General features: G+C 38.9%; 1 protein-coding gene across 30 annotated transcripts in view; it reads right to left on the bottom strand.

Annotated features, from left to right (window-relative positions):
• Window positions 1-26,582, bottom strand: part of TRPM3 (transient receptor potential cation channel subfamily M member 3) — an 862,465-nt gene that overhangs the window by 90,425 nt on the left and 745,458 nt on the right. For all 30 annotated transcript variants that reach the window (XM_072762579.1, XM_072762569.1, XM_072762536.1 and 27 more), the window contains 2 exons: window positions 2,580-2,680; window positions 1,056-1,190 (listed from right to left, as the gene is read on the bottom strand). In XM_072762579.1, the coding sequence (XP_072618680.1) occupies window positions 1,056-1,190; window positions 2,580-2,680 (236 nt within the window). The remainder of the gene's footprint in view (window positions 1-1,055; window positions 1,191-2,579; window positions 2,681-26,582) is intronic.

Consider the following 26,582-nt stretch of genomic DNA (forward strand, 5'->3'; position numbering starts at 1 on the left):
GAATGAACCAATTCACTTCTTGGCCTTAGTTTTCTTATCTGTAAAACGGAGGGAAACAATACCTACTCTTTCTTTCAATATTCCAAGTAAAAATTTATTGATCTTGTATGTGAATTATATAAAAAATATGTATATACAGAATACTTTACATATTTAATACTGCTTCTAATGTATCATAGGCATTACTTCCCCAAAATGTTAATCACAGCTGGATTGAAAGAGTATTTGGGAAATGTGGCAAAGTTGTTTATGTAAGTATACCACATTATAAGTCTACTGGAGATCCAAGGGGATTTGCCTTTGTGGGATTTGAAAAAATAAGCAGCAAAAGCTATTGAGGTAGGTGCAGAACCTTTGGGAAACAAGGTTTTTTTTAACCTTCCTGAATTGTACTCTCCAAGCATCCTGTTCCCTCTTGAGGTTTCCATATCTACTCTTTAAACTTCATTGGATATTAGCATCAGCTCGACCAATGTACTTAACTCAGCAAATACTATAAACAACTTCATAAATAGTGGTTTTTCTTTACGCTTACTCTTTGGTATCCCTAATAAATGAATTAGCAAATTGTTACAAAACAACACAAGAAATATTTTTGGGTAACTCCAAACAAGGGGTATTTTATATTTTATTCCATTATAGAGGAAAAGGAATGAATGTCATAGCTCTGGGGGTAACAAGATGGTGCAGGATAGTTAATCGGTTTCCTTTGAATTAAATCAATTCTCCTCTGCTGATTGCTTCAAATACCCTCTGGGCTTAGAGCATAAACTGAGTTCTAATTTTCAGAACTGTGGGTTTTGTGTAAGAATCTGAGAATGTTAGCTTTTGGTGTGATCATATAACTTTCTGCCTTAGATGCTGACAACTGAGCAGTTAAAACAAGTGGAATCTTGGTGACTTGACATTGTTGTCTACAGGTCTAAGGGAGCATTTGTGAAAAATGATCCATGCATTTGGAGAGGAGGGAAGAGACTCACAGGCATGTTGGGGGCAGGAGAAGGTAAAACAAAAAAAACACAGAGAAAATAAAAAGTGCCTTAGCTTGGTCCTACCGTATTGTACAATTCCTCTAGTCTGGAGATGGTGAGAAAACGGTGCATGCTTACTCCATTCTCTATGAGTAATTTCACAAAATCCACTCTGTCCAGAACTAGGGCATCCAACATGGCTTGCTCCAAAGACCCCACCTGCAAATCAAGTCACTGAGTTAGTCTGCCCCAGATTCTAGGGATGCAGTTCCTTGGTGTTCACCTCAACAGTTTAGAAATGGATGCCTTTGCCATCTGATAAACCTTCAGCATTCCAAGAACATGCTAACAACTCCACTTTTAGGACAGCCACAATCTCTCTTGTGTTTTTGGGCCTGTCTTTGCAAATAGAATTCAAAGGTTTCTAGTTCTAAAAGCTATTTCCTCCTTGACTCTTTTGAGAAGTCAAAATAAGAGTCTGGGAAGATGCCGGATATACAAGGATTATCCTTGTGTTCTCTGACCAAACTTCTGCAATAGTAGTGAAGTGCCAAAGTGGATGCTTTGCTGTCCTCCCTTTCAACTTCTCAAGGCTCTGAATTAGACCCCTGGCTACCTTGAAAATAGAGACCCTAGTGAACAGATCAGAAAGTAGGCCCTTCTTTATTTTAATTAAGTGTTAGATTACCTTGCCCCTGTCTCACCCATTTCTATGCAGAGACCCAGCAACTATTTAGATCCTTTGGTCTGTTTACCAGGGTTTTATTTAATTCATTTCACAAATATTTCCCAGTGTCCAGACTCCTTGACAAATCTTTCCACACTAGCAATCCACTCGCAGCACTAAATAAAGACAGGGGCTTAACCGTAGGTAGAAGCTGTCTGGGGGGAAAGAAAGAAAGGGTTAAATGAGGTCTTTCCATGAGGGTATTGCCCTCCAGTTATTCCAGCACAGAAATCAGATTTCAGACTGCTGGCTGCCTCCTAGGGACACATACATAAACCACCCAAGAGTCAATTTTCCAAGTTTTTATTTTTGGTAGTGTCAATTGAGGGAAACAAACCAAGAACAGTTATATAAAGCTTTGGTTCCCTCTGTGTTGTTCTTGGGAATAGGGAGGACCTGTGCTCAGCCACCAGGACCAGATGGTACCTGCATGTGGAAGCCTGCTAATTCTGCGTCCTGAGATATGACCAAGCCATACGCTAGCGCGGGGCACCGCCACTCAGAGCAACAACCTCAAAGACAACCGGAAACAAACTGCCAGTTCCATTCCTTTCTTCACTTGAATTAATACAGTCTTGTCTTAAAAGTATTTTTTCAGATGTGTGAAAGAAACAGCATCATGTGCAGCTGAAAATTGCCATCAAAGGCCACTCAGAGGTGGGAAGTGTCTGGAATGTTTGCAGTTGTGCTTTGTCACGTCTTCAACCAGGTGGCAGTGTTTTCCTAAATATGAGAAGGGCTGAACAAGGAGATGGCTATGAGGGAACATTTCCATCCTGGAAAAGAGGCAGCAGTTTCCTGAGCTGCTTTCAGAGACTTCTTAGGCAAATACCCTTGCCCAGGCAAGTGGGCTTTTCCCAGGGTGGTGACATATACTCTACCGGCCACTGCTGCCCATAAATAAAGATCTGGCTGCGAGCGATGTCCACTCTGTTCCAGGCTAGAGCTAAGCTCAGCTGGTCTGGTGCCGAGGCATTTGCTCCTGTGTATAGACAAGTAGGAGAAAAAAGTGGGAGACAGAAAGCAACGATCAGTTATTATACCAAGAAGACCTACTCCCCTACTCTCCCATCAACCCCCTTCTTCCTGAAGAGTAGACACAGCTGGACAGCTGGGTTTCTCAGATGTGGCACTATTGGCATTTGGGGCAGGATAATTCTTTACTCTTGGGGGTCATTCTGTATATTGTAGACTATTTAGCAGCATCCCTGAATTCAACCCAGTAGATGCCAATGACAGACCCCACTCAGGTCATGACCATCCAGAATGTCTCCAGATATTACCAAATGGTTCCAGGCGGAAGGGAAGAGATAAAACCAGCTCAGTGAAGACCCACTGCTCAACAGCATTGCTAGTCTGAAGCAGCAGCAGCATCTGGGCACTTGTTAGGATTGCAGACCCATAGGCCCCACTCTAGAGCTACTAAGTCAGAATCTATATTTTAACATGATCTCAGATGATTCATGCACACATTCAAGTTTGAGAAGCAGTGCTCTGTAACATGTTTTGTTTCTGCTGGTCAATCACTGGTGCAAAGCATCCTTCAAATTGTATATTACATGGTGCTACGCCCTCATCACCTCATGGGCTGGCTCTGCCGCTCTACTGACAAAGAGTTAAGACCTTTTTTTTTTTTTTAAAGATTTTACTTATTTATTTATTCATGAGAGACAGAGATTGAAAGAGAGGCAGAGACACAGGCAGAGGGAGAAGCAGGCTCCATGCAGGGAGCCCGAAGTGGGACTCGATCCCGGGTCTCCAGGATCAGGCCCTGGGCTGAAGGCGGCGCTAAACCACTGAGCCACTGGGGCTGCCCAGAGTTAAGATCTTTTAAGACAAAGGCAAACAAGTGGCTTAGGTTTTCTTTGGTTTGTGGGCAGAAGCCACTGGAATACATTTTCAGTTTCCCCTTTTTCTCCAGACTCTGTGACTAGATCTGTGCTGTCCACCTGTGGTTATTTAAATCTAAATTAAATAAAATTAAATAAAACAAAAACTTTATTTATTTATTATTTAAAAAAAAAACTTTAATTCCTCAGGCACACTGGCCACATTTCAAATGCTCAGTAGCCATATGTGGCTGGCAGCCCTTGAGTTGGGCAGTATAGATTCAGAACGGTTCCATCATCACAGAAAGTTCTATTGGAACAGTGCTGGTCTAGTAGCGATGCATGTGCTGGTCAATGATCAATGCATCCTGTCAATAAATGCAACCCACCAAGCAGCTGGGTGTGAGGCTGAGAATGACAGGTGGAGAGAACACTGGGCCCTGAGTCTGCCATTTTGCAGCTGCGTGACTTTGGACCTCTCTCTATTATTGCTCTATCATCTTTTGAAATGGGGACAGTAAGAATTGTCCTGTTTACTGGCTGGGATATGAGACTAGAATGAGATCATATAAATGAATTCACATGTGAACAGGGTTTTGCAGTTAACACCCTTGTTACTCTGACCAGGAGCCATCCCTAAATATTTGCCTGTCTTCATGCTGCTAGATGTCCTACCAGCAGGGGAGCGGGGTACAGAGACAGCATTCTTACCTGCCTCAGATTTTTCGGACATCTAATATGTACTGCAAAATATTAGGCATTTGCACATATTATATGTAATGTCCCAAATAATCCTGGGGAATAGATATTATTGTGTCTGTTTGACAGATGACCATACTGAGGTCCAGAGAGATTAAAAACCAAATCGCCATAACAGAAGGTAAACAGGGGAAGCATTTATCATGACAGAGGTGAGATTCAGCCCCAGTGAGTTTTTCCTTCATTCTATCTCTGCTAATTCTGATGTTTGTCAGGGAAGGAAGGATAGTAAATGCTAAGACTGCCCATTTTTCTGGATTTTTTGGCTGGGGGCTCAGAACCACGAGCTGCAGATAGGGTTGCTGGTGATGAAGCTGTACCAATGATTCACAAAGTCTGTTGCCCATGAGAATAACCTGAGAAGCTTTTAAAACATCCATAGACCCAGATTGCACCCCAAAACAACTACATCCCTCTGCTTGGTGTGGGAGCCAGGCTCTGATAGTTTTTAAGATCTCCAGGTGTTTTCAATGTGCCCAGAGAATGATTCTGTCTTCTGCCTCCCCTTGCCTCTTCCCTTTCCACTCTGAGATATTAAAGTTAAGAATGAGGTGAGCAAAATGCTCTCTAGACAGCACCTCTCCAATTTGGGCATGCATAAGAATAACCTGGAGAGCTTTTTATGTTTTTATTTTAAAATTTTTATCTATTTGAGAGAGAGAAAGAGCATGCACAAACAGGTTAGAAAGAGAAGCAGACTCCCCACTGAGCAGGGAGCCCAACTCGGGACTCAATCCCAGTACCCCAAGATTATGACCTGAGCCGAAGGCAGACATTTAACCAAGTGAGCCACGCAGTGCCCCTGGAGAGCTTTTAAAAACACATTCTTGAGCTCCAACTCCAGAGAATCAGATTTATTAAGTCTGGTATGGGACTTGAGTTTCTGCATCTCTAATAGGCTCTCAGGTGGTGCTGATGCTAATAATCTGAGACCTTCATTTGAATAACAAAGGGCCTAGAGAGCTTTGTGCCACTTTCTCCTTTCAGGTCAAAGGGTGATTTTTGATTCTGGTGTCTAAACATTGATGGGTTCCATATAAATCACAAACTAGTAGTGAATTAATTAGTGTTTGGGATGATGAATATTAATTCAGTTTACACAGGGAGTTTTCTATTAAGCTATTTATCACCTCAAGTGATATCAGAAACTGCAAATTAATACCAGGGTAATGGATGTAAACAAATGATAAATAGGTACATGTCAAAAGGTACAGCCATCATTCTGAAGGAAAGAAAGTGAAGGCTCATTGGGAATGCATTTGAAAAGGTAGAACCTTATACTTTCCTTTGGTTCCCTAGAGGCTCTGTTGGTCATTGCTGACCTGCTGTAATAGTTTAATCATTCCCTTTGCCATTTGAATGACACAAATTTGTATGTCACACAGTCAATAGTAGCAGCACAAATCTGAACAAGAGGACATAGGAGGAAGCAGCTATTGGGGTCAATGTGAGTTACCTGAACGTAATTACATAAGTGTCAAGTGAAAGCACAAAGCCAATGAGTCTTGACTTTTCAAAAATTGAAAATACATCACTCAAAAATGATCCTGGGTGACAGTTTGGATCAGAGGTTTTCAAGTAGGCTGTCCAACCATCCCAGCTGCCCAGGATAGTTACTCTGTTAGCACTGAAATGTCCACATCCTGGGGCACCTGGCAGTCCTGCACAAACCTGGATGGCTGTGCCACATGCTCAGTTTGCATGCTGGAATTGCCTGAAGGGCTTGAAATATACTTGTGCTTGGGAGCCATCTCAGAGGTTCTGGTTTCATTGGTCCTGGGCATTGCAGTTTTTAAAAGCTCCCTGAGAGCTTCTAAGAACAAGACATCCTTAACCTCATTTTCACATTAGAATCATAAAGACAAGGTGAAGAGTCTCGAGTCCAGATAATATATATTCACTTATCCACTTGTTTATTCATTTATTTACACATTTTAAAAATCCAGATTTATGCCTTCTCTTATGGCAGGCACTGTCAGTATGAGGGCCAACATGTGTAAGGCAGTCCTTTGTCCCAAGATTCTTACATTCTAGAGGAAGAGCCAGGTCTATAATTAAATACACCATTTCATGCAGTCATTCATTTATCTGCTCAACAGATATTGAATACCTTCTATGCCAGGAACTATTTTCAACACTGAACATCCAATGGTGAGTGAGATAGCTAAGGTCACCCTGTGCACAGAGCTTACTACTTTCTTCTAAGCACTCAAAGTGAAGGAATTATGAAACTAAGAAATTGTGTACTTTCTGATTGTGTAAGTGCTATGAAGGAGTAGGGTCATTCCCAAGAAGCATGGGACCTATGTCTATAGGAACAATTTGAGTCACTCCAGCTCAATGTGGCAGCACCATTCTGGTTACCCAGTCTCACTTGACCTAGTCAGCTGGCATGATCTGCCTGCCACGTTGCCCTCCTGAGGCCAGGGCTGGATATGAAGCCATTGGATAACCTCTAGGTACAAGTCTGGGTGTCCTTTAGGGCATCTAGTTGGCCCTGTGAGGGAAATAGAGGGTTGGAACATACCCTGAAGTATTGACATGGGTCTGGGGTCCATGAAGTTCCTGGTTTGGGCTAACAGTACACTACCCACATGCCACTGTGGCCCTGGATGATGCCAGATGCCAAGTGGGCATGGAGAAGGCCTTTTAAAGCACTGGTGTATTGGGGGGTACTAATAATAAGCTAGGTGATGAATGAACAGGAGACCTCTCTGAGAGTAGCACTTGAACGGGGGGTGGGGGGGGGTACCTAAATGATTAGAAAAAGACATCATGTGAAGAACTGGGCAGGGGGTGGGAGTTTGGTGGGAATTCTAGGAAGAGGGAGCATCAAATATTAAGGCCCTGATGTGGGAATGAATACAAGTAGGTATAAGATATAAAAAATATGGTTTTAAGATTTCCTCTTTCTGCAGGAGGTCAGGGAAGATTTAAGTGCATATATAATGGTTTTAAGGGAGAGATTAGTTCACTAGAGAAATGAGATGAAGAAAGGCATTGTGGCAAAAGGAACAGCCATGCAAAGATTGGGAGGGTTGAATAGCCCTGTGAATTTTGGAAATTCATGGGAAGACACTGAGGGAAATTCAGTACTTGAGGTATATGTGAGTTGGAAACAGAGAGAGATGAAGCCAGAATGGGAGGACTTGTGCATGATGTTGGAGGAGCTTGCCTTTATTCTGAAGACAGAAGGAAACCATTGGAAAACCTTATTTCAGAAATAATTTAGTCAGATCCATGTCTTAGAAAAATTCCTTGGGCAGCAGTGTGAAGGATAGATTGGAAGGGACATTGGACTGAGGGAGAAAGAGCAATAAGGAAAGTTTTGCAATATTCTAGGAAAAGGATAATGATCTAAAGGAGTTGCTTGGACAAGGGATATTTAGAAAGTACGATTGGTAGCTTTGGGTAAGATATTTTAAGTGGGGAGCAAGAGAAGTTAAAAGTAGTCTTCTAATCTCTAACTTGGGAGCCCAGATATAGAATGACCAACTGAGATTTGCAAGTGCAAGATAAAAAAAAAGGGGGGGATGACAAAATTGCATTCTTGGATAAGGGTTAGGTCTGTAAACAGATGTGGAAAATATTAGCATTAAGGTGATAAGAAGAGAGGAGAGGACGGATCATTGAATAGCACCAATATTTAAAGTCTATGAAAGTAAGGCAAATCTTTAGAAAGAAATCACACACACACACACACACACACACACACACACACACACACACACAAAAAAAAAAAAAAAAACCCAGAGAGAACCTGGAGATCATTATGCCCTAAACTATGGGAAGGGAGAATTCAAAGAATAAGGGGGTGATCAGTAGGATTAAAGCTGCAAAGAGGGCAAGTAAAAAAGATAGACTTTTAAAAGATATTTATCTATTTATTTTAGAGAGCATGGAGGCAGGGGAGGGGCAGAGGCAAGAGCGAGAGAGAGACTCTCAAGCTCCCACTGAATGTGGAGCCCAACACAGAACTTGATCTCAAGACCCTGAGATCATGACCTGAACCAAAATCAAGAGTTGGATACTTAACTGACTCAGCTATCCTGGTGCTCCATTGGCTTTCCTTCTTCACAACTCTTTTTACTACAAGGCACTACTCATGTGTCTATTGGTTTATTATTTATTTCCTTCTCCAGAAGGTAAATCTTGAGAGGCCAGGGGGTTAGTCTACTTTATTCACTATTGTATTCTTAGCCTCTAGAACAGTGCTTGATACATAATAGGTACTTAGTAACCATTTGTTGAATGAATGACTGAACTTCAAAATGTGCATTGGATTTGGCAATTAAGAAGTCTTTGATGATGTTAGCATGTGCAACTTTAGTAGAGCATGGAGATAGAAGCATATCTGCAATCTCTTCCCTCAAGGAAAATGCAATCTAATAAGCATGGATGTGGGAGGAGATAAAGGGAGAGCTGTGACAAGTATACAAATGACTATATCAAAGAGCAAAGTGGTAAGAGGCTGTATGCATAAGCTCAGAGCACTCCCTTGTCAGTTAAGTCACTTTGAGGAGGAAGTCTAATTTGATTATAGAAGAGAAGGATGGTGGAGATTTGAACAAATGGAGTGTGTGGTAGGCTGGATAATGCACCCAACTCTCAAAAAGATGTGCATGTCCTGGATCCTGGGAACCAGTGAAGATGCTACTTAATATGGCAAAGGGATGTCAAAGACACAATTAAAGTGAAGAATTTTGAGATGAGGTTATACTGGCTTATCTGGTGGGCTCAGTGCAATATAATCACAAGGGTCCTTAGAAGGGGGAGGCAAGGGACTCCAAGTAGTGGTAGGACATGTGAAGATGAAAGCATTAGTCGGACCAATGCAAGAAAGGAGCCCAAGTCAAGGAATGCAGGCAACCTCCAGAAGCTGAAAAAGGCAAGGAAGTGATTCTCCCCTGAAACTCTCAGAAGGAACATAACCCAGCTGATCCCTTAATTTTAGGCTTCCAGCCTCCAAAATAATAAGAGAATGAATTTTTGTTCGTTTAAGCCACTAAGTGTGTGGTAATTTATTATGATAGTAAAATACAACTAACAGTACTAGCCAATAGTAAAAATACTATTGTAGGTAAACCATCAAGATAGGAAGGTAAAATGGAGTTAATGGACCAAGAATACTTCATACGTTGGCTATAGTGCAGAGCAGGATTCTCAAACTTCAATGTATGTGTGATTCATCTGGGAATCTTGCTTCAACAGTCACTCTGATTCAGCTGGTCTGGAGTGGGACTCCTAATTCTATTTCTTTAGACAGCACTCATTACCACTGTGAGCAATGATGAATGTTGTTTGCATACTTTCTCTTCCTCTTCTCTCCTCCACCATTGAACTTTAGAATACACCATTACATGTTTAGTGTTTTATTTGGTTCCTTCCATTGAATATTCTTACATTTCTACTACTACTACTGTTTGAATTGTCAGTCTTACATTCCTTATTTTAGGAGGCGAAAGGTACAGATATTATAATGAGTCAAAAAGCCTACTACCTCTCCCTCCATCCTTCTCTTAGCTTCTTTTCATTGCTGTGTTATTTCTACCTTGGAAGGCAGGTAATGCTTACATTCATTTCTGTTACTCCATGTCTCATTTTTGTTTTTTGTTTGTTTTTATTATTATTATTATTTATTTTTTTATTTTTTATTTTTTTATTGGAGTTCAATTTGCCAACATATAGCATAACACCCAGTGCTCATCCCATTAAGTGCCCCCCTCAGTACCATTTTGTTTGTATCTTAGCTCTGTTAGCTTCTAGTATCAGTGCTTACAATTAGTGATTTTGCCGGAATGTTACCCAAGCATCTCCCAGTTAGTCAAGTTGTATCTTCTCTAGTAGTTTTTCCAAGAGGAACTCATGAGAACAATATTATCAGAATTCTAGAATGTTCTAAGCTGCTTTTTTATTAGTCTTTATAGTTGAATGACATGGGCTCAATATAAAAATCTGTTGCTCTATTATCTCCTGGCATTGAATGTTACTGTAAGAAAGTTTGTGGCCAACTTGATTTTTAATCTCATGAAAGACTTGATCATTTTGCCTGGTGGCCCAAAGTAGTCTTTATTTTTCATTGAGTTTCAGTAACTTTATTAGGATGCGTCTAGGTGTTGAGGATCCCAAATCAGTTTAACCTGGCACAAGGTGGCCCTTTCAATATCTAGCTCAAAGTTTCAAAATTTGTTTAACAAAAAAAATTCTTTTTTTTATAAATTTATTTTTTATTGGTCTTCAATTTGCCAACATATAGAATAACACCCAGTGCTCATCCCATCAAGTGCCCCCCTCAGTTCCCATCACCTAGTCACCCCCACCCCCCGCCCACCTCCCCTTCCACCACCCCTAGTTCGTTTCCCAGAGTTAGGAGTCTCTCATGTTCTGTCTCCCTGATATTTCCGACTCATTTTTTCTCCTTTCCGCTTTAATCTCTTTCACTATTTTTTATAACAAAAAAATTCTTAAATTATATTTTAAAGTATGTGTTCTGATCCATTATTTTGGTTTACTTCTTTGGAGATACCAGTTATGCTTATGTTGGATCTCCATTTTCTGTCTTCTATAAATATAATTTCTCATTAATTCTAATGATCTATTTCCATTTCATTTATTTCTGTTCTCATTCCTCATTTCTATCCTTTGTGTCCTGCTCTGTTTTTCATGATGCATATTTGATCTTGCACCCTTTCTCAAGTCTGCAGTTCTGTGCTGATTTCATATTCTCGACTTTATTCCCAAGTGCTATGCACATTATATCTCCTCTTGCTGCCTCACCTACTCTTACCTGAATTTTGGTATTCTAACTTGGAAGTATTTCTTCATAAATAGAGTACTTCACTGAGATTTAACTTTTTTTTAAAGTTCATGGTAAAATATTTATTCATAACATTCATCTGTTCTCTGGAATACTTTTACAGATATTCTTCTGTGCATACGTTTTGCCCTTTTTTCTTTTCTTTTTTTTTTTAGAATGTATCTATATGCTAATTGCTTTTTATTATTTATCATCTAGTGAGTTGGGTTATAATGGGCCCAGAGTAGCATTCCAGGCTGCTTATTATTCACAACTGGAAGGTTTTCTTCTCAGCTACCACAAAGATAAGCTCCCTGATGCAAACATGACTTATCTGCATAATTCTAGAGCCCACCACCTCTATATCTATGTACTAAGTCAGGATTGGGGTCACCATCGAACTCACTCTCGTTCTTGCACATGCTGTTCCAGGTAAAGGAGAGAACTTTGCACCTTTGGGCATTCCTTGCATCTAGGAATTACATTTTGGTGCTTTCTGAGAATTGCCACTGCCAGTTTTTCCTCTCCTAAGCTTTTACTCTTTCCTCCCACAGATCTCTTGCATTTACACATATTTTGGAATATTTCCCAGTTTTGTCAAAAATAAAGTTTCCTTGTTTTTTGCCTTCCCCTTTCATTATTGATTTTTTGAAGCTTTCTAGAAGAAGAGACTAATGAATTTGTGTTGCCATGTTTGCACTGGATGTCCCAAAGGATTCTGTAGGTAGAAGAGTGTTTTTGATCAGATCTTTTCATTACTAATCAAAGTATTAAGGATGGATAGGGATATATGCTCAATAAGAATCAGGAAGATCTCATAAGAAGTCATTGCAATTAATCAGGTCCAAAGTCCTGATTGGTGCTGAATGAGGAGAGAAAAGAATGAATAGACATATGAGATATTATGGTGGCAAAATGGCCAGAATTAGTAAGAATTTGCTTGAAAAAAAGGAGGAAAAAATGTGGTGGAGTTTTGGAGCCTGGAGAACTCCATGGATAGGGTCTGTATGGACATAACCAGGAAAATTGGGTAGAAATCAGCTTTATTGGGAAAAGATGACTTTTTAAAAATATATGTATGTTTAAAGACAATTAATTTGATTGAACTTGGGGTGCAAAGTGACACCCAAGAGAGTTGTCCAGTAGGCGGTTAGAAAAGGGGGCAGGGAGGGAGGCTGGAGGTCATTCATAGAGACATAATATTAAACCCATGGAGTTTTATAATCATAATCTTGACAGAAGGCAGAATGGAGAAGTAAGAGGGTCTGGTGGAGACAAAGGAGTGGCCAGAAGTGTAGAACACTCCATATCTCTGACACTGAGGAAAGGTAAAAATAAATACAATTACCATCATTTATTGAAAGCCAATCATATACTAGGCATTTTACATTTATTATCTCATTTAATACTCACAATACTCACAAAGCCCCTGTACAGTGAATATCTTTATCCCCACTTTGAAGATCAGAAAATAGAGGGTCAGTGAGATGGAGTAATTTGTAGAACCAGGTTTTAAGCTGAGGTCTTCCCTCAGGGTAAAAAAGAACTGTGGTAAGAAGTAAAGTTAACACTGTCAGAAGTTATTGAATGTTCATGAATAATAATAATCATTGGGGTGAGAAGAGTATTTGGGGTTTTCAGGAATACTGATTCCTGTGTGAGGAAACCGGATGGGGTAGAATGGGGAATGTGAAAATTTGCAGTGTGGACCAGTGAGCCCAGAATTCAGAGCAGGTGGAGGGAAAGGACAGTTGGTGGAAAGGCAGGTCAGCTTTCAGAGCTGGATCATCAAGAGAAGAAAAGTTAGACACTTCCTTGAGGGTCCTAGGGGATGGGGGCCAAGGTCTCTGCAGGTGACAAGGAACCTGGATGCATTGAGGGCAGAAGCAACAGAGTCCTAGGGGAGGGAGGCAAGAGCAAGTACATGGTAGATGGGATCCTGCAGCATGGAGGCCAGAGAGCAGCCCGTCAGCAAAGAAGAGATGGCATCGGGGTGAGGAGGAAAAGCAATGAGGTTGAGTGGAGAAACTAATATTCATGAGAAGGGAAAAAGGGAGCTTGGATGAAGCTAAATATTGACAGTGAAATAAGAGGGGATACCGCTTGCTGAGAGTGAGAGGCAGTGAGGAGTTGAAGAGAAAGGAGGAATGTGGAGAATGTGCCACAGGCTGAGGCTTTGAGAAGGAGGGGGTTTGGGTGCAGAGTTAAGGCCCACTTGCTTGTAGTAAGACATCCCAGATATGTCATGGTACCAATGGCACGTATTGCAGGGAATGTTTGCTTATTTAGGGACCTGTGATTCCGTGTTTGAAGAAATATTTTTGTTTGTTTTTATTTTTTAATACTCTGAAGGTCACTAAATACTTCAGTGGCTTGTAAATGGAGTTGTGGGCTCCCTTTGGGAGAGTTGCTAAATAAAAATGTCAGGGGTCTCATCCTACCTTGATGGTTCAAGTATGGTCCTGCTTGATGGACTGGGGCGGTGGAGGGGGCAGGATTTGCAGACCCTGCAATGTCTTTAGTGGTGCCATCATGTGTGATACACAGCATGATACCACCCATCTCTATCTTAGTTGAAAAACATTTCTTCTTGTTGAGGTCTTTGGACCTTTCCATGTTTTATCTGAGGAATCTTGTCTGGATTAAATATGCGGGATTCTATTCATTTCCATCAATTTATTTGTAGATGTTGTGCCGAAATGTGATAGGATCTCAGTCAATGAAAATTGAACGATCCATTCATTTAAAGATATCATTCTTTACCTATATGAAAACTACAAAAGTGTTAGGAAACTAGCGGAGAGACCCTGTCATGTGACTGGGTTGCTAGGCTACACCTGCAGTAGTCTCCCAGAGCAGAGTCACCCACCTACCCTGGTGAGGCTTTCTCAGGAAGGCGGCTGCTACATCGAGGAAAACCAAATTAAAGACTTGAAACATGCACATAAAAAAGTAGATGAGGTCTGTGTATAATTTATTCTTTGCTCTATTTTCTTGCCCTGAATGATAACTATCTTCTTTTGGTAAAAATAACTCGAGGTAGATTCCCAGGAGGAAGTTACAAGGAATCAGGAAAAATTGGATTAACTTTAGCTAGAAGAAATTCACATTTGGTTTGTAAGAGACAAAACAGGCAGCTGAGTGAAAGAGCCCTTTGCAGGAATATAAGGTTTTCTTTCTCGGTTTATCTTTAGTGAATAAGATAATAAAACTAATTTCTGTCATGTTTAGCTGTGGCAGGCACTGCTTCTAAGTGTTCACGTATCACATTTTCACAACAAACTATGAGGTGCCATTATCCCCATTTTACAGACAAGGAAACTGAGGCATGAAAACTTGTCCAAGTCCAAGGTAAAGTAGCCAGGAAGTGCCAGAGGCAAGCTTCAAATGCAGGCAGGCTGATTTATTTACTTTATTATTTTTTTTTAATTTATAGGAACTTAGAAAACTTTATTGAACTCATGATACAAAGGGAATTAGGCAGACAGGCTTTTGTGTTCTCAATCATAAAACAACCCACATCGCATGAGCGAAGGAAGCCACAATACTCTCTAAGGCTCAATCATTAGGGCCAGAATTGCTAAAATGGTATCTAAAATTCACTCATCAGCTTCTTTAATTTTTTAAATTTATTTTTGTAAAGATTTTATTTATTTATTCAGGAGAGACACACAGAAAGAGGCAGAGACGTAGGCAGAGGGAGAAGCAGGTTCCCTGAGGGATTATGCCCTGAGCTGAAGGCAGAGGCTCAATCACTGAGCCACCCAGTGCCCCTAATTTTATTTTTATTTTTATTTTTTTGTCAGTCAATCCATTTAGGCTTGGAGATTTATTTATCTGGTTTTATTATTTAAAAAATTTTTATAAGTGCATCTAAAATAGGATGCAGTTCAAAAGGTACAGTTTGTGAATACACTTTAAGAAGTTATTGATTGGATACAATGATGCACATCTGTATGGATAAAATGAGCCCTGCCTGGATATTCTTATATTTTGTTTACTTGAAGGCTCAGATTTTCAGGATTAGTAAGATTTTTATTACGTTTTTAAACTTGAAGAAGTTTAAAGTGGGAATGCAAAGTGGTGCAGCCACTGTGGAAAACTATATGGAGGTTCCTCAAAAAATTAAAAATAGAACTAGCCTATGATCCAGTAATCATACTATTGGGTATTTACCCAAATAATACAAAAACACTAATTGAAAGGACACATGCTCCCTTATATTTATTGCAGCTTATGTGCAGTAGCCAAATTATGGAAGGAGCTCAAGTGTCCATTGATAGATGAATGGATAAAGAAAGGTGGTGTATATATAATGGAATATTACTCAGCCATAAAAAAGAATAAAATCTTGCCATTTGCAATGACAAGGACGGATCTAGAGGGTATAACACTAAGTGAAATAAGCCAGTCAGGGAAAGACAAATACCATATGGTTTCACTCATATGTGGAATTTAAGGATTAATAAGTTTTTTTGAAGTATCTATTTTATTTTATGTTTTGGTATCTTCTTAATTTTAAATTCCTCCAGGAAAGTAATTGGCATACTATTTATTTGTTTTTCTTTAGGCTGTTTATTTGACATCACAGGTTGGCACTCCAAACTGTAGAGGGGCATTTGAAATGTTGCCTTTATAATAAAATTTCCCCTGCAACAGGGAGTCCCCTTGGTTTGCACCTTTTTAGCCTTTTCTTTAGTTTTCATTATGATGTGTACTTCTGCCATATTTTAAGACTTTGAAGATGTGTACAACTTAAGTGAATGCCTTGTGCATTAGCAGGTATACTGGCGATTAGGGCATTTACTTCTGATGTTAAGACTGACACACAGTGGCCTCTAAGAGATTCGAATCAGTTAGTAGCCTGGTGGCAGGCCCTTCCTGGTTCAATTCTGACCTGTGTTAGGTTACCCTTTGTAGGGGAAGGGTGGGGTAAATGTTAATAAAGTAGGAGCCATAAGGACTTTTTGGGTGGAAGAGAAAGGGTGCTGAGCTTGTTTATTCCCTGTTGGGGTTTAGGAACATTACTTATCCTCTCTAAGATTTAGCTGCTTCTTATTAAAATATGAGGTCAATAATATCTCCATCAGGGGATTGCTTGGAAGGTGAAATAGAAAAGTAGATGGAAAAACTGCTTTGTTAAAGCACTCTGCAAATATTTTTAGTATCTTACATATTCCCAACAATAAATTGGCCAGGTTAATGATAATTTAATAAATTGATCCAGTTATAATGCCATCGCAGACAGGCAGCTGCTCCAGACTGCAGTTTCTACTGTGGCCGATGTGACTGATTACGTGTCATTGAATTTTCATAAAAGGGATATTTCCTGTGTAGTAAAACAGTCACTCTCAGAATTAAGTACTGACACTCCCTTAATTACCCAGGGCTGATGCGCAGGTCGGAATTGCTGATGGGCTTGGGGAGCGGTCCTCTGATAGAGCTTGGGGAATCAATCAAAGGCTACCTGCCCCTGAAGTTTTCTTTTTTGACACTCCCTCAAGTGAGCTGAAGCTCTAGGTGCCGAATTTAAACAAGAAGAGGTAGCTCTGTTACAGCTCAGCAGGAGGCGGAGTTTAGAGAGGAATGATCTCTTTGAATTGTAAGAATGTGATTGTTTTGCAGGGATGTAAATTAAGGAGACTGGTATGTAGCGCCTCTGTGCCTGGGCAGCCCAAGCCCTGGATGCTAGGTGTAGGTGTTTTCCATATAATCTATAACCACATTCAATTAGGAAAGTGCCTCTGCTCTACCAACCCCACTGGGCTGCCTGGTGTAACCATGGTGAGGCACTTGCTGCAGCCTTCTGAGGAGTTCCTGCACCTTCTCTGGCCCCTCAGAGGTGAGCTAAGGCTCTGTGAGGGTCTGCAGTCCCTCCTCTCACCCTTGCTCCCTGCTGGAATAAGAGCTGAACTCTTTTTCCCCTGGGTCCCTCCATTTCCTAGACACTGGATCTAGCGGTGGGCGGAGGTGGTGGTGATTGAACTTTGTTTTGTTTGTCTCTAACTTTTGGGTCTGGGTTTTCTGTATCAGGTCTCACTCGGAAAAACTGTCAGTTTCATTTCAGACTTTTATGGACCAACACTGCATAAAAACCTTACAAAGTCAGGTTGTCTATGTGATGACATTTGCCAAGAGTTTCTGCAGGAAATATTGCTACTGTTTCTTTGTATCCTAATAACATATGCAAGCAAAAAGGACAAATGAAATTATATGGCTTATGATTAATAACATGGTGGAGCACCGCGCTATTTCCTTCTTTTTTGCCAACCTAGCTAAATGGATGAGTCCTCTTTACTGTGCCCTTTCTGCAATAAAAGAAGCCAGTACTTCACCAAGTCTCCCATTAACATGTTAAAAAAACCAACTTTATAAAAGTGTCCCTGCATTATGTGCAATATGCAAAACCGGGAAACATTATCAACTTAAGACAGAGGCAATACAAGAAAAAAAAAAAAACCTCTACTGGGTGATCCTTTTTGCTTGTGATATGACAAAAATGAATTCATTTACATGACTGAGTAAGTAAAATATTTGCATCTTCCATATTGTGATTTTTAGCAGGATTATATAGAAATGTATCCCCTGGAGTTCTGGCACATTTTCTGGAATTATTGCATTGATGATGTCCTGTATTCTGTTGTCTCTTCCATTGTCCTTTACTCATTCTGTCCCTTTCGTTGAGAACCAGGTAATCCATTGTGCACCTCATTTTTACTGAGATTATACATGCACAGATTTTAGAGTCATCTATTCCTACAAGATTTATTATAAAATCGCAAATCTCATCATCCAATGTCTCTTTACCCAGAGGCAACCACTTCACTTCTTGTAGCTGATTATTTTGGTCCTCCATGGTGGCTAGTCTTTGAAGGTAGCGTCTAAGGGACTATCTCCCAGCGTTCACACTTTATCTGGCCTGGTCTTGTGACTTGCATTAGCCCATGGAATGCAGCAGAAGCCACACTATGCTGATTCCAGGCTTGAGTCTTAGGAAAAAGGTCTGATAGCTCTTGCTTTGGCCTCCTATGCCTGGTGCAGAACTGTCTCCCTGTGTCATCATCCAGGGATAGCCAACACTTCTCTCTGTGATAGAGCTCCCACTTTCCGTGTTCCGTGTTTTCTGTTTCTGTTGTTGTTTGTTTTGGGGGGTGCTTATCTTTCAATAATTTCCAAAGAAATAGTTCATGGGTAGTAAATGTTTGGATAACTCATGTCTGACAATGTTCTAGCCTACCCTTGCAAGTGGCTGGTAGATTAGGCATAGAATTATAGATTGCAAATAAATGTTCTTCAGAATTTTTAAGGCATTGCACTATAGCTTTCTACACTGTTGTTTAGAAATCTAAAGCATTTTGGCTACTTTGCATGAGAACTGTTTTTCTCTTTGGAAGCTCATAGGAGAATTTTATGTATATAATATTTATGATACCATATAATATTTTGCGATATAATTTATAAACTATGTAAATATTATCATATTAAAATACATTAAATATAATTTATACATATATTTATAATATATATCATATAAAATATATATGGCTTAATATATAGCTTAACATATTATATTAATACATAATATAATATATTCAATATTTTAATTATTATATATAATACAATACACTAATATAATGTATATATTTGGCTTCCCATGTTCTATAATATTATGATACAACTTGACAGGGGTTTATTTTCACCCACTGTGTCAGGCACTCAGTGGGAGCTTGTAATCTAGAAGTGTGTGTTTTAGGGTTCTGGGACATTTTCTGGAATTATTGCATTGATGATTATATATCCATATACATTTTCATATAGATATTAATGTATATCCATAGATATTCATATATATCCATATATATTCACATAAATTCATATATTCAGATATATTCACATGTATTCATATATATTCACAAATATTCATACATATTCACATATATTCATATATGTATATATATATACACACACACATATATATAATGTCTACCATATGTCAAGCATTTTTTTGGGTGTTAGGATGCAAAGGCAAAGAAGACATTTTCTTCCAGAAACTTCTTATGGAAGATGAGTTTGTAATCGAGAATGATCACACTTCCCAGTTTACCTGGACATTCTAATAAACCAGTTTACCTGGTTTATTCTAGTTTTTCTGGCATAATTGTCAATACTTCTTACTTTCATCACTAAGAAAGTCTCAGTTTAGGGATAAATTATCTAGTAACCATTTTACAGAGTTGTTGCAAAGATTACATGATGAAATTTATGTGAAAATGCTTTGTGAATTGTAAAACATACACATAACAGGATGAAAAAATTAACATTCTTTTATCACATTCTCCGACTGAGACAAACAAAAATGTCTAAAGTTGCTACCTACCTTGCTGTCTGCTATTGCTATAAGATCTACTTGGATTTGTAAGAAAATAAACTCGCCAGAAAATTAATTTCATTTTAAGGCAGCTTAGCATGTTCTCAACCATTTTCAAGAGGAAACTAATTTTTGTGGATCTATTTTGGATCTTTACATGTATGCTTGAGGTTTATATATTGGTTGCTTGTTGTTTTCAGGTGATTCAAATTTAACATTTTTTATGCTCTGTTGGGTTTTGGACATGGGGGCGTTCCAGTTCCCTAGCAATTTTTAGGGTCTATGTGAGAAGGGAGAAGGTATAAAAATACTAGTTGTTAAATGTTTACCATAAAGAAGGCAGAGTGCCTGTCCTCAAGGAGCTTCCAATGTCACCGTCTCAAGTGTCCCTTATATCCTCCCCCATGACAGAGCTCTGGTTTTCTTTCACGCAGGGAAAGGAACTGAGGCACATATATAGAGGTTAAGTAACCTCCTTAATGAATACCACAGCCAAGAAAGAAGTAGAATCTAAATATATACCTAATCTGATTTTAAAGCTGGTTGATCATTTCTTCATGACTTTAACAATAGTTTTTGAGGGGCAACTGGATGGCTCAGTGGTCGAGCATCTGCTCAGGTCGAGTATCTTCTCCCTCTGCCTATGCCTCTGCCTCTCTCTATATATCTCTCATGAATAAATAAATAAAATCTTAAAAAAATGATGATTGTTTTTGAATACCGATGACGTGGTAGGCACTGTGTGTGCAGATGGCAGTGAGTAAAACAGAGGTGGTCTTTGTCCTCATTTCTAGCTTAGCATCATCATCAGTCAGTCCATCATTTATTAAATTGATTTTTTTTCCAGATCCTGGGTTAAATGCTTTACTTGGATTATTGGCTACAATGGTTACAAAGGCTATGAGAGAGATATTATAATCGTCTGGGTTTTACAGGTTATGAAACTGAGCCTCAATGAGAGGAAGCTGTTTGATCAACAAGGAGTAGTAGGCTTTGCTTATGGGTGTTGCTGTCACTATTATTGGGACCTTTGCTGGGTAGTCCCACTGTGGCAAGTAGCACTCTGAGGGGATGGCATGGCAGGGAGGATGGCGTGGAAGGTGCCCAATGGGGAATGCCTGGGGCGACTTGGCCTTTATGGAATCATTTTTTTCTAAGGAATAGACAGACTTTGGTCTTGGGAAAAAAGTGCTAAAAATGTCATTTCCCTTAACATTTTTTTTTGCAGAAATACTCCAGCACAGACCATTAAAATTGAAAAAGTGAATGGTGATTATAACAATACATCATTGTATAGTAAAAATATTAATAAGTTACATATTTAGGTCTACCTAAAGTGAACTTTATTGAGTATGACTTGGGTGAATGGCTGGACTCTAATTAGTATTCATTTGACCTAGTTTCTATTTTTGGTCTATGGGATGAAGAATTTATTCCTGGTATATAGATTTTGAGGCATTTGCATTTGAGGCAAATCTGACACTCTTTGGGTCTCAACTTCAGAGAAGTGTATATATTTTTTAGTTGCTATTGGTCTTACCAGCACTCTTTTCTACTTCCAGGCTACATAATCTTTTTTTTGGGGGGGGGGTAGGGGGGAACCCATAACTCTGTAACCTGGGTGGAAACTGGAAAGGTAAGACCATTTCCCATTTCATGGTCAGAGGGATTGTCCCACTCCCATGGCCACAATGATGAATTCAGGGGCAGGCACTGATCTATGGGAAGCACATGCAAGTCATCCCTGGCTTCCTTTTGCTTTAAGTCCCAGGAATTTAATGGGGATTCACTCAGTTGGTTGGTATGAGCCTAGCACTGCCGATGGCCATGCTGTGTGACAGGTATACAGACTAATATCTGAGAGATGGAGGACAGACTCTAATGACATCATCTGAGCCCCAGATCCTACTTTGCCTGAACTCAGTTTACCCTTCACTTACTTCATCATGTAAACCCACATGTCCATCTTATTTATTTTTGCTTGAGCTAATTTGAATTGTGTTTCTTTTACTTGTAACCAGAAAATTTCCTGGTTGACACTCTCTTCCACTGGTGATCTAATCTTTAAAAATGAAACAAGTGTCAGATCACACTGATTTTAGCCAGAGAAAGTGTGGGCATGTGTGCAGCTAAGGTCATCTGACAGCTAGGTGCCCTAATAAGAGCCCTGAAAGTTTAAAGGAAGCAGATGTCCTGATTTACCGAAACAACAAAAAAATGGGAGGAACTAGGTAATTTTTTTCTGAAATGATTGTGTAAGTCCACAGGGAAATTGGATTTTGTACAAATTGTTTCCTATGAGTCCTGCGTTCAAATATTGCTACTTAGGTTTTGGGGAGCCCCTGACAGGACTCTAACTGTTCCTGGTCAATCTGCTCTGTGACAAAAGGGGTAAAATGAGCCATCAGGAAACAGGTGCACATGGGGAAGCCTGATTTACAAATCAAAGGACAGAAGGAAGACCAAAAGTGGCCTCACGCAGAGAAGGATTCAACACTTGTGTAAAGAATCTTCATTGTAAAAATTACCTAGTGAGTTTTGTCTCTGAGATATTTTTCACTATTCTTCCAGTTTACCCCCAATGCCCTTATAAGCTTAAAATAAAGTGACCATGCCACACATTTTGACACTGTCAGTCTTATTTTTAGATGAAATTTCATCTACTTTCATTTGTATAATATTTGATAACTGATAACTTTGCATCTCATATAAATGATAGAAGTATCAACATGAATGTCTCTCTCTCTTTTTTTTTTTCTTGGCTGTATTAAGGCTATTCAAACAATTCCAGGTTAAAAAAATTATTAAAAGGAAAGCAATCATGCATGTGTTTTGTTAAGCTGCCTACACATGGGAAAGAGGGATGGGAAAGATTGAACATATAATCAGAAATAATTTTTTATCTTCAAAGCAAGGCCATAATTAATTCCCATTAAATCTATTCATGAATCATCTGAGATCAAGCAAGCTACCTTCTCAGTAAACACTCCCGGATGCTAGTTGCTTTTGAGGTCTACCTGGTGCATAGAATTATCGGACATATGCTACTTCAGAATAATGCCACAATTTTGTTTTACTAGGGATTAATTAAGTCACTTAAAACTAAGATGAGTTATTTAGCAAGACTAATTGCCTATTGATGTCGGTCCTAGTTTGTGATAATAATAGCATTTTCTAGTTAATATGTCTAAGGGTCATACATTCAGAAGTAGTTTCAAAACATTCAGATATACTAGTTTTCCTCTTTAAAATTTTATCCACTTTTATTTCAAGTTTAGTTGCTGGGAAAGATATAATTTTAAAGGAAAAAGGTTCAGAACACAGTGATTTTCATTGTTTTGTATGATCTAATCAACAGCATTCTTGAGAATGTTCTAAAGTTAGAACATACTGGCTCTTCTTTTGGCACTTGAATTTTTATTTCAAACTCCTTGCCTCATAGTTTCAGGAAAATTACAAATGTCTCTTTTAAAAAGAAGTTGTTGTCCTCCACTTATAAGTATCTGTAATTAATTAATTAATTATAGATAGCATTAATTTTGTCTGAAGAACCGAAACATAACAAAAAAAATGGGAGGAACTAGGTAATTTTTTTCTGAAATGATTGTGTAAGTCCACAGGGAAATTGGATTTCATACAAATTGTTTCCTATGAGTCCTGCATTCAAATATTGCTAGATTCCCCAGTGATATTTCTAATCATTTCTTATAGTGATCAGCTATTGTCCACACCTATCTGATTTATATAGACCCTTTATATTAAATATTGCCTACACATAGTACAGTATTTTGATTACATATGTACATGACTTTTACAGCTAATTCTATAAGATGCTTCTCCTTTTTTGTCATTTTGACATGACATGAAAGGTTTTCTTGGCAACAGTACGTCTCTTGCTCAGATTCAAAACATATGATAGCTCAGTTCTCCTATTTTCCCTTAAAATCTTTTAAAAAAATCCATGAAAATCCTAGTTTATTCAGATTTTTCAGTTTTAAACACAATATTCTTTCTTTTATTCTGACTGAGGATTCCATCTAGGATGCCCCTTACATGTAGTCATTATGCCTCCTTAGTCTCCTCCAGGTTGTGACAATTTCTCAAACTACTCTTGGTTTTGATGACCTTTGCAGTTTTGAAGAGGAGCATAGAGTTTTGAGATATCTTTGAGATTTAAAAAAAAAATGCTTTTCAGAAGAAAGGAATAAGCAATAAAGGTCTTTTCCCATGCCACAGAACTTCTTTACCAGTGAAGAATGAACCCAAAGGAAAAGAATTTCCTTGTACCCCAGTGTTCATAGCAGCAATGTCCACAATAGCCAAACTGTGGAAGGAGCCACAATGTCCTTCGACAGATGAATGGATACTGAAGATGTAGTCTATATATACCATGGAATATTAGCCATTAGAAAGGACAAATACCCACCATTTGCTTTGATGTGGATGGAACTGGAGGGTATTATGCTGAGGGAAGTAAGTCAATCATATATAGAAGGACAAACATTATATGGTTTCATATATGAATGAAATGAATGGAGAATATAAGAAATAGTAAAAGGGATTATAAGGGAAAGGAGGGGAACTGAATAGGAAAAATTAGAGAGGGAGACAAACTGTGAGAGACTCCTAACTCTGGGAAATAAACAAAGAGTTGTGGAAGGGGAGGTGGGCGGGGGTTTGGGGTAACTGGATAATGGGCACTGAAGAGGGCACTTGATGGGATGAGCACTAGGTGTTATACTATATGCTGGCAAATCAAACTTAAATAAAAACAAATTTAAAAAAAGGAAAAGAATTTCTTGATTGCCCATATTATACTTTAGTGCATGCACAGAACTGAAAGGGTACATCCACATGATTTGACTTCTGAGGTGTACAAGAAAAGATTTTTTAAAATTGAAAGTAATTATATCCACAGAGAGGGTCAAGGGACCCTGCTATGAGCAGATGTTTTCTGGCTTTATGGAGCCCAGAGCAAGAGGGGCCAGAGCAAGAGGCATGACCAAATTGGCCATGAGAGCAGGCTGGTAAACACTGAATAGTTTATGAAGGTGAGTTTGGGGTTGTTTCCAGGGAAGCCTCTGGCTGCTATGATTTAGGCAGGGCCAGGCTGAGCAGGAGGCAGACAGGGGCCAGACCAGGCAACTCCCCTAGATTTTTGAGTACTTCCCCATAGAATCACTCAAGGTGTCTGAAGTCCAGACGTATTCATGGCATCAGGCCTCCTCTGAGTAGGGATGCCTGATTTAGCAAATAAAAATACAAGACTCCCAGTTAAGGTTGAATTTCAGATAAATAACAAACAGCTTTTTTAGTATGAGTATATCCCAGGCAATATTCGGGACATGCTTGTTCTAAAAATTTCTTTGTTGTTTTCTGAATAGTCAACATCCTGCATGTTCCTTGGCTTCCCCTGACTATGCGTGGCAGCAGGAGAGGAGAGCTGAAAAGCAGAAGGGTGTAGGGTATACAGTTTGTAGCCTCAGACCACCACTCTTGGAGAGCAGTTAACCTTAATGTGAAAGACACATGTGATATCACTTATTCTCAAAAGCTACTCCAGGTCAGCATTCAAAGAAAGCGTGAACCTCTAAGACCTCTGGAATAACATCCTTTTTGTCTCCTCCTTTCTTCATTTTTGAACAGATACCCCCCAAATCTGTATCTTATAAAGAGTATCCTTTATATATACAGATACTGAAATATATATATACAGATACTGAAGAAACTCAAACCCAGTGGGATGGGAAACAAGTTGTCAGCAAAGTTAGACTTTCCTCATGGTCACCTGTTTCCTAACAGTCCCTCCCCCTTTTTTTCTTCTGGATTTATGGACAAGTGTTTAGTTTCCTGGCATTCTCCTCCACCTCCTTTCTAATTTCTAGTTTTCTCAGATGATGGAGGGAATAAAAACTTGACAATAAAAAAGTTCCTCATGCATAGCATAATTGAAAACTAAATATAATTGTAAAAATTAAGTGTTAAACCATGTTACATGCCCAGGCATAATTTAAAAAGTACATACGAATAATTTAACAAACTAAAGAATTTGAAACTGATGTAAGTATGCTCTTGGCCTCCAAGAAAGTTGGCAAAAGGATTATGCTTGACATCCTTCACAAATCAACTGGGTCAAAATCAGAGAGCATTTAAAAGCCTTTGCAAAATAGAGTTGACACATCATAATCTTTTAACGGCATAAATTCCCATTAGCATCAACTGTTGCATAAATAATATTCATTATAGTGATTAGAAATGTTAATTTCTTAGAGCAATCATAATTTCCTTTAATCTATTACGGCAGTGTTTTTTAAACTGCAGGTTATGACCCATTAGTGGGTCATGAAATCAATTTAGTGGGATATAATCAGCGTTAAAGAGAATAGAATAGAATAGGAAATATCCAATTTCATTGCATACAGCCAATGTAAATATTACTTCATGTACTTTAACTTCAGCTTTCTAAAAACATATGTATAACTACTTGGTTACAATATAAAAGGTATTTCATATGGTCTGTCATGCACAGTCAGGAAACAACTATCCTATATTATAACAAATAAATTCTAAGACTGATCTAAAGGCGAAACACAAATTAAAGCACAAATTGGTGAAAGCAGAAAAAAATATTTTCAGTAGAAGATATTTTGTGATGGCTTGTATGTTTTTAACCAGTAATGGGGCCGCTTCTCTGTTTGCTGAGTTCTGGTTAAGACAAGAAATGTGGCATTCTACTTCTTATCATCAACGCAATAGGGATGCCTTGGTGGTTTACATAAGTGAGGGCTATGGGGCTAGCCTGTCTCTACTGCTTACTGGCCAGCTTATCTTGGGCATGTAATTAATTGTTCTGTGTCTTGATTTCCTTATGTATAAGACATAATTAACTGGTTATCGAACTTGTAAAGATTAAACAAATTTATACACAGAATGTATCTAACACAGTGTCTGGCACTTAGCAAGTCTTCAATAAATGTTAGTGGCTTTATTACTTTTTCTTATTTTTGTGAAGGAAGAGCAAATATCAGAGAATTTCCTGCCTCTAGCTTTTTATTTGATCTCTGACAAATGGAGAATGGTGGCCAGAGTATGCTTTGTGGTTCGGCCCATGCATGGTTACATGCATGAATTC

The sequence above is a fragment of the Vulpes vulpes genome, chromosome 1 (assembly GCF_048418805.1).
Source record: "Vulpes vulpes isolate BD-2025 chromosome 1, VulVul3, whole genome shotgun sequence".
Lineage (NCBI taxonomy): Eukaryota > Metazoa > Chordata > Mammalia > Carnivora > Canidae > Vulpes > Vulpes vulpes.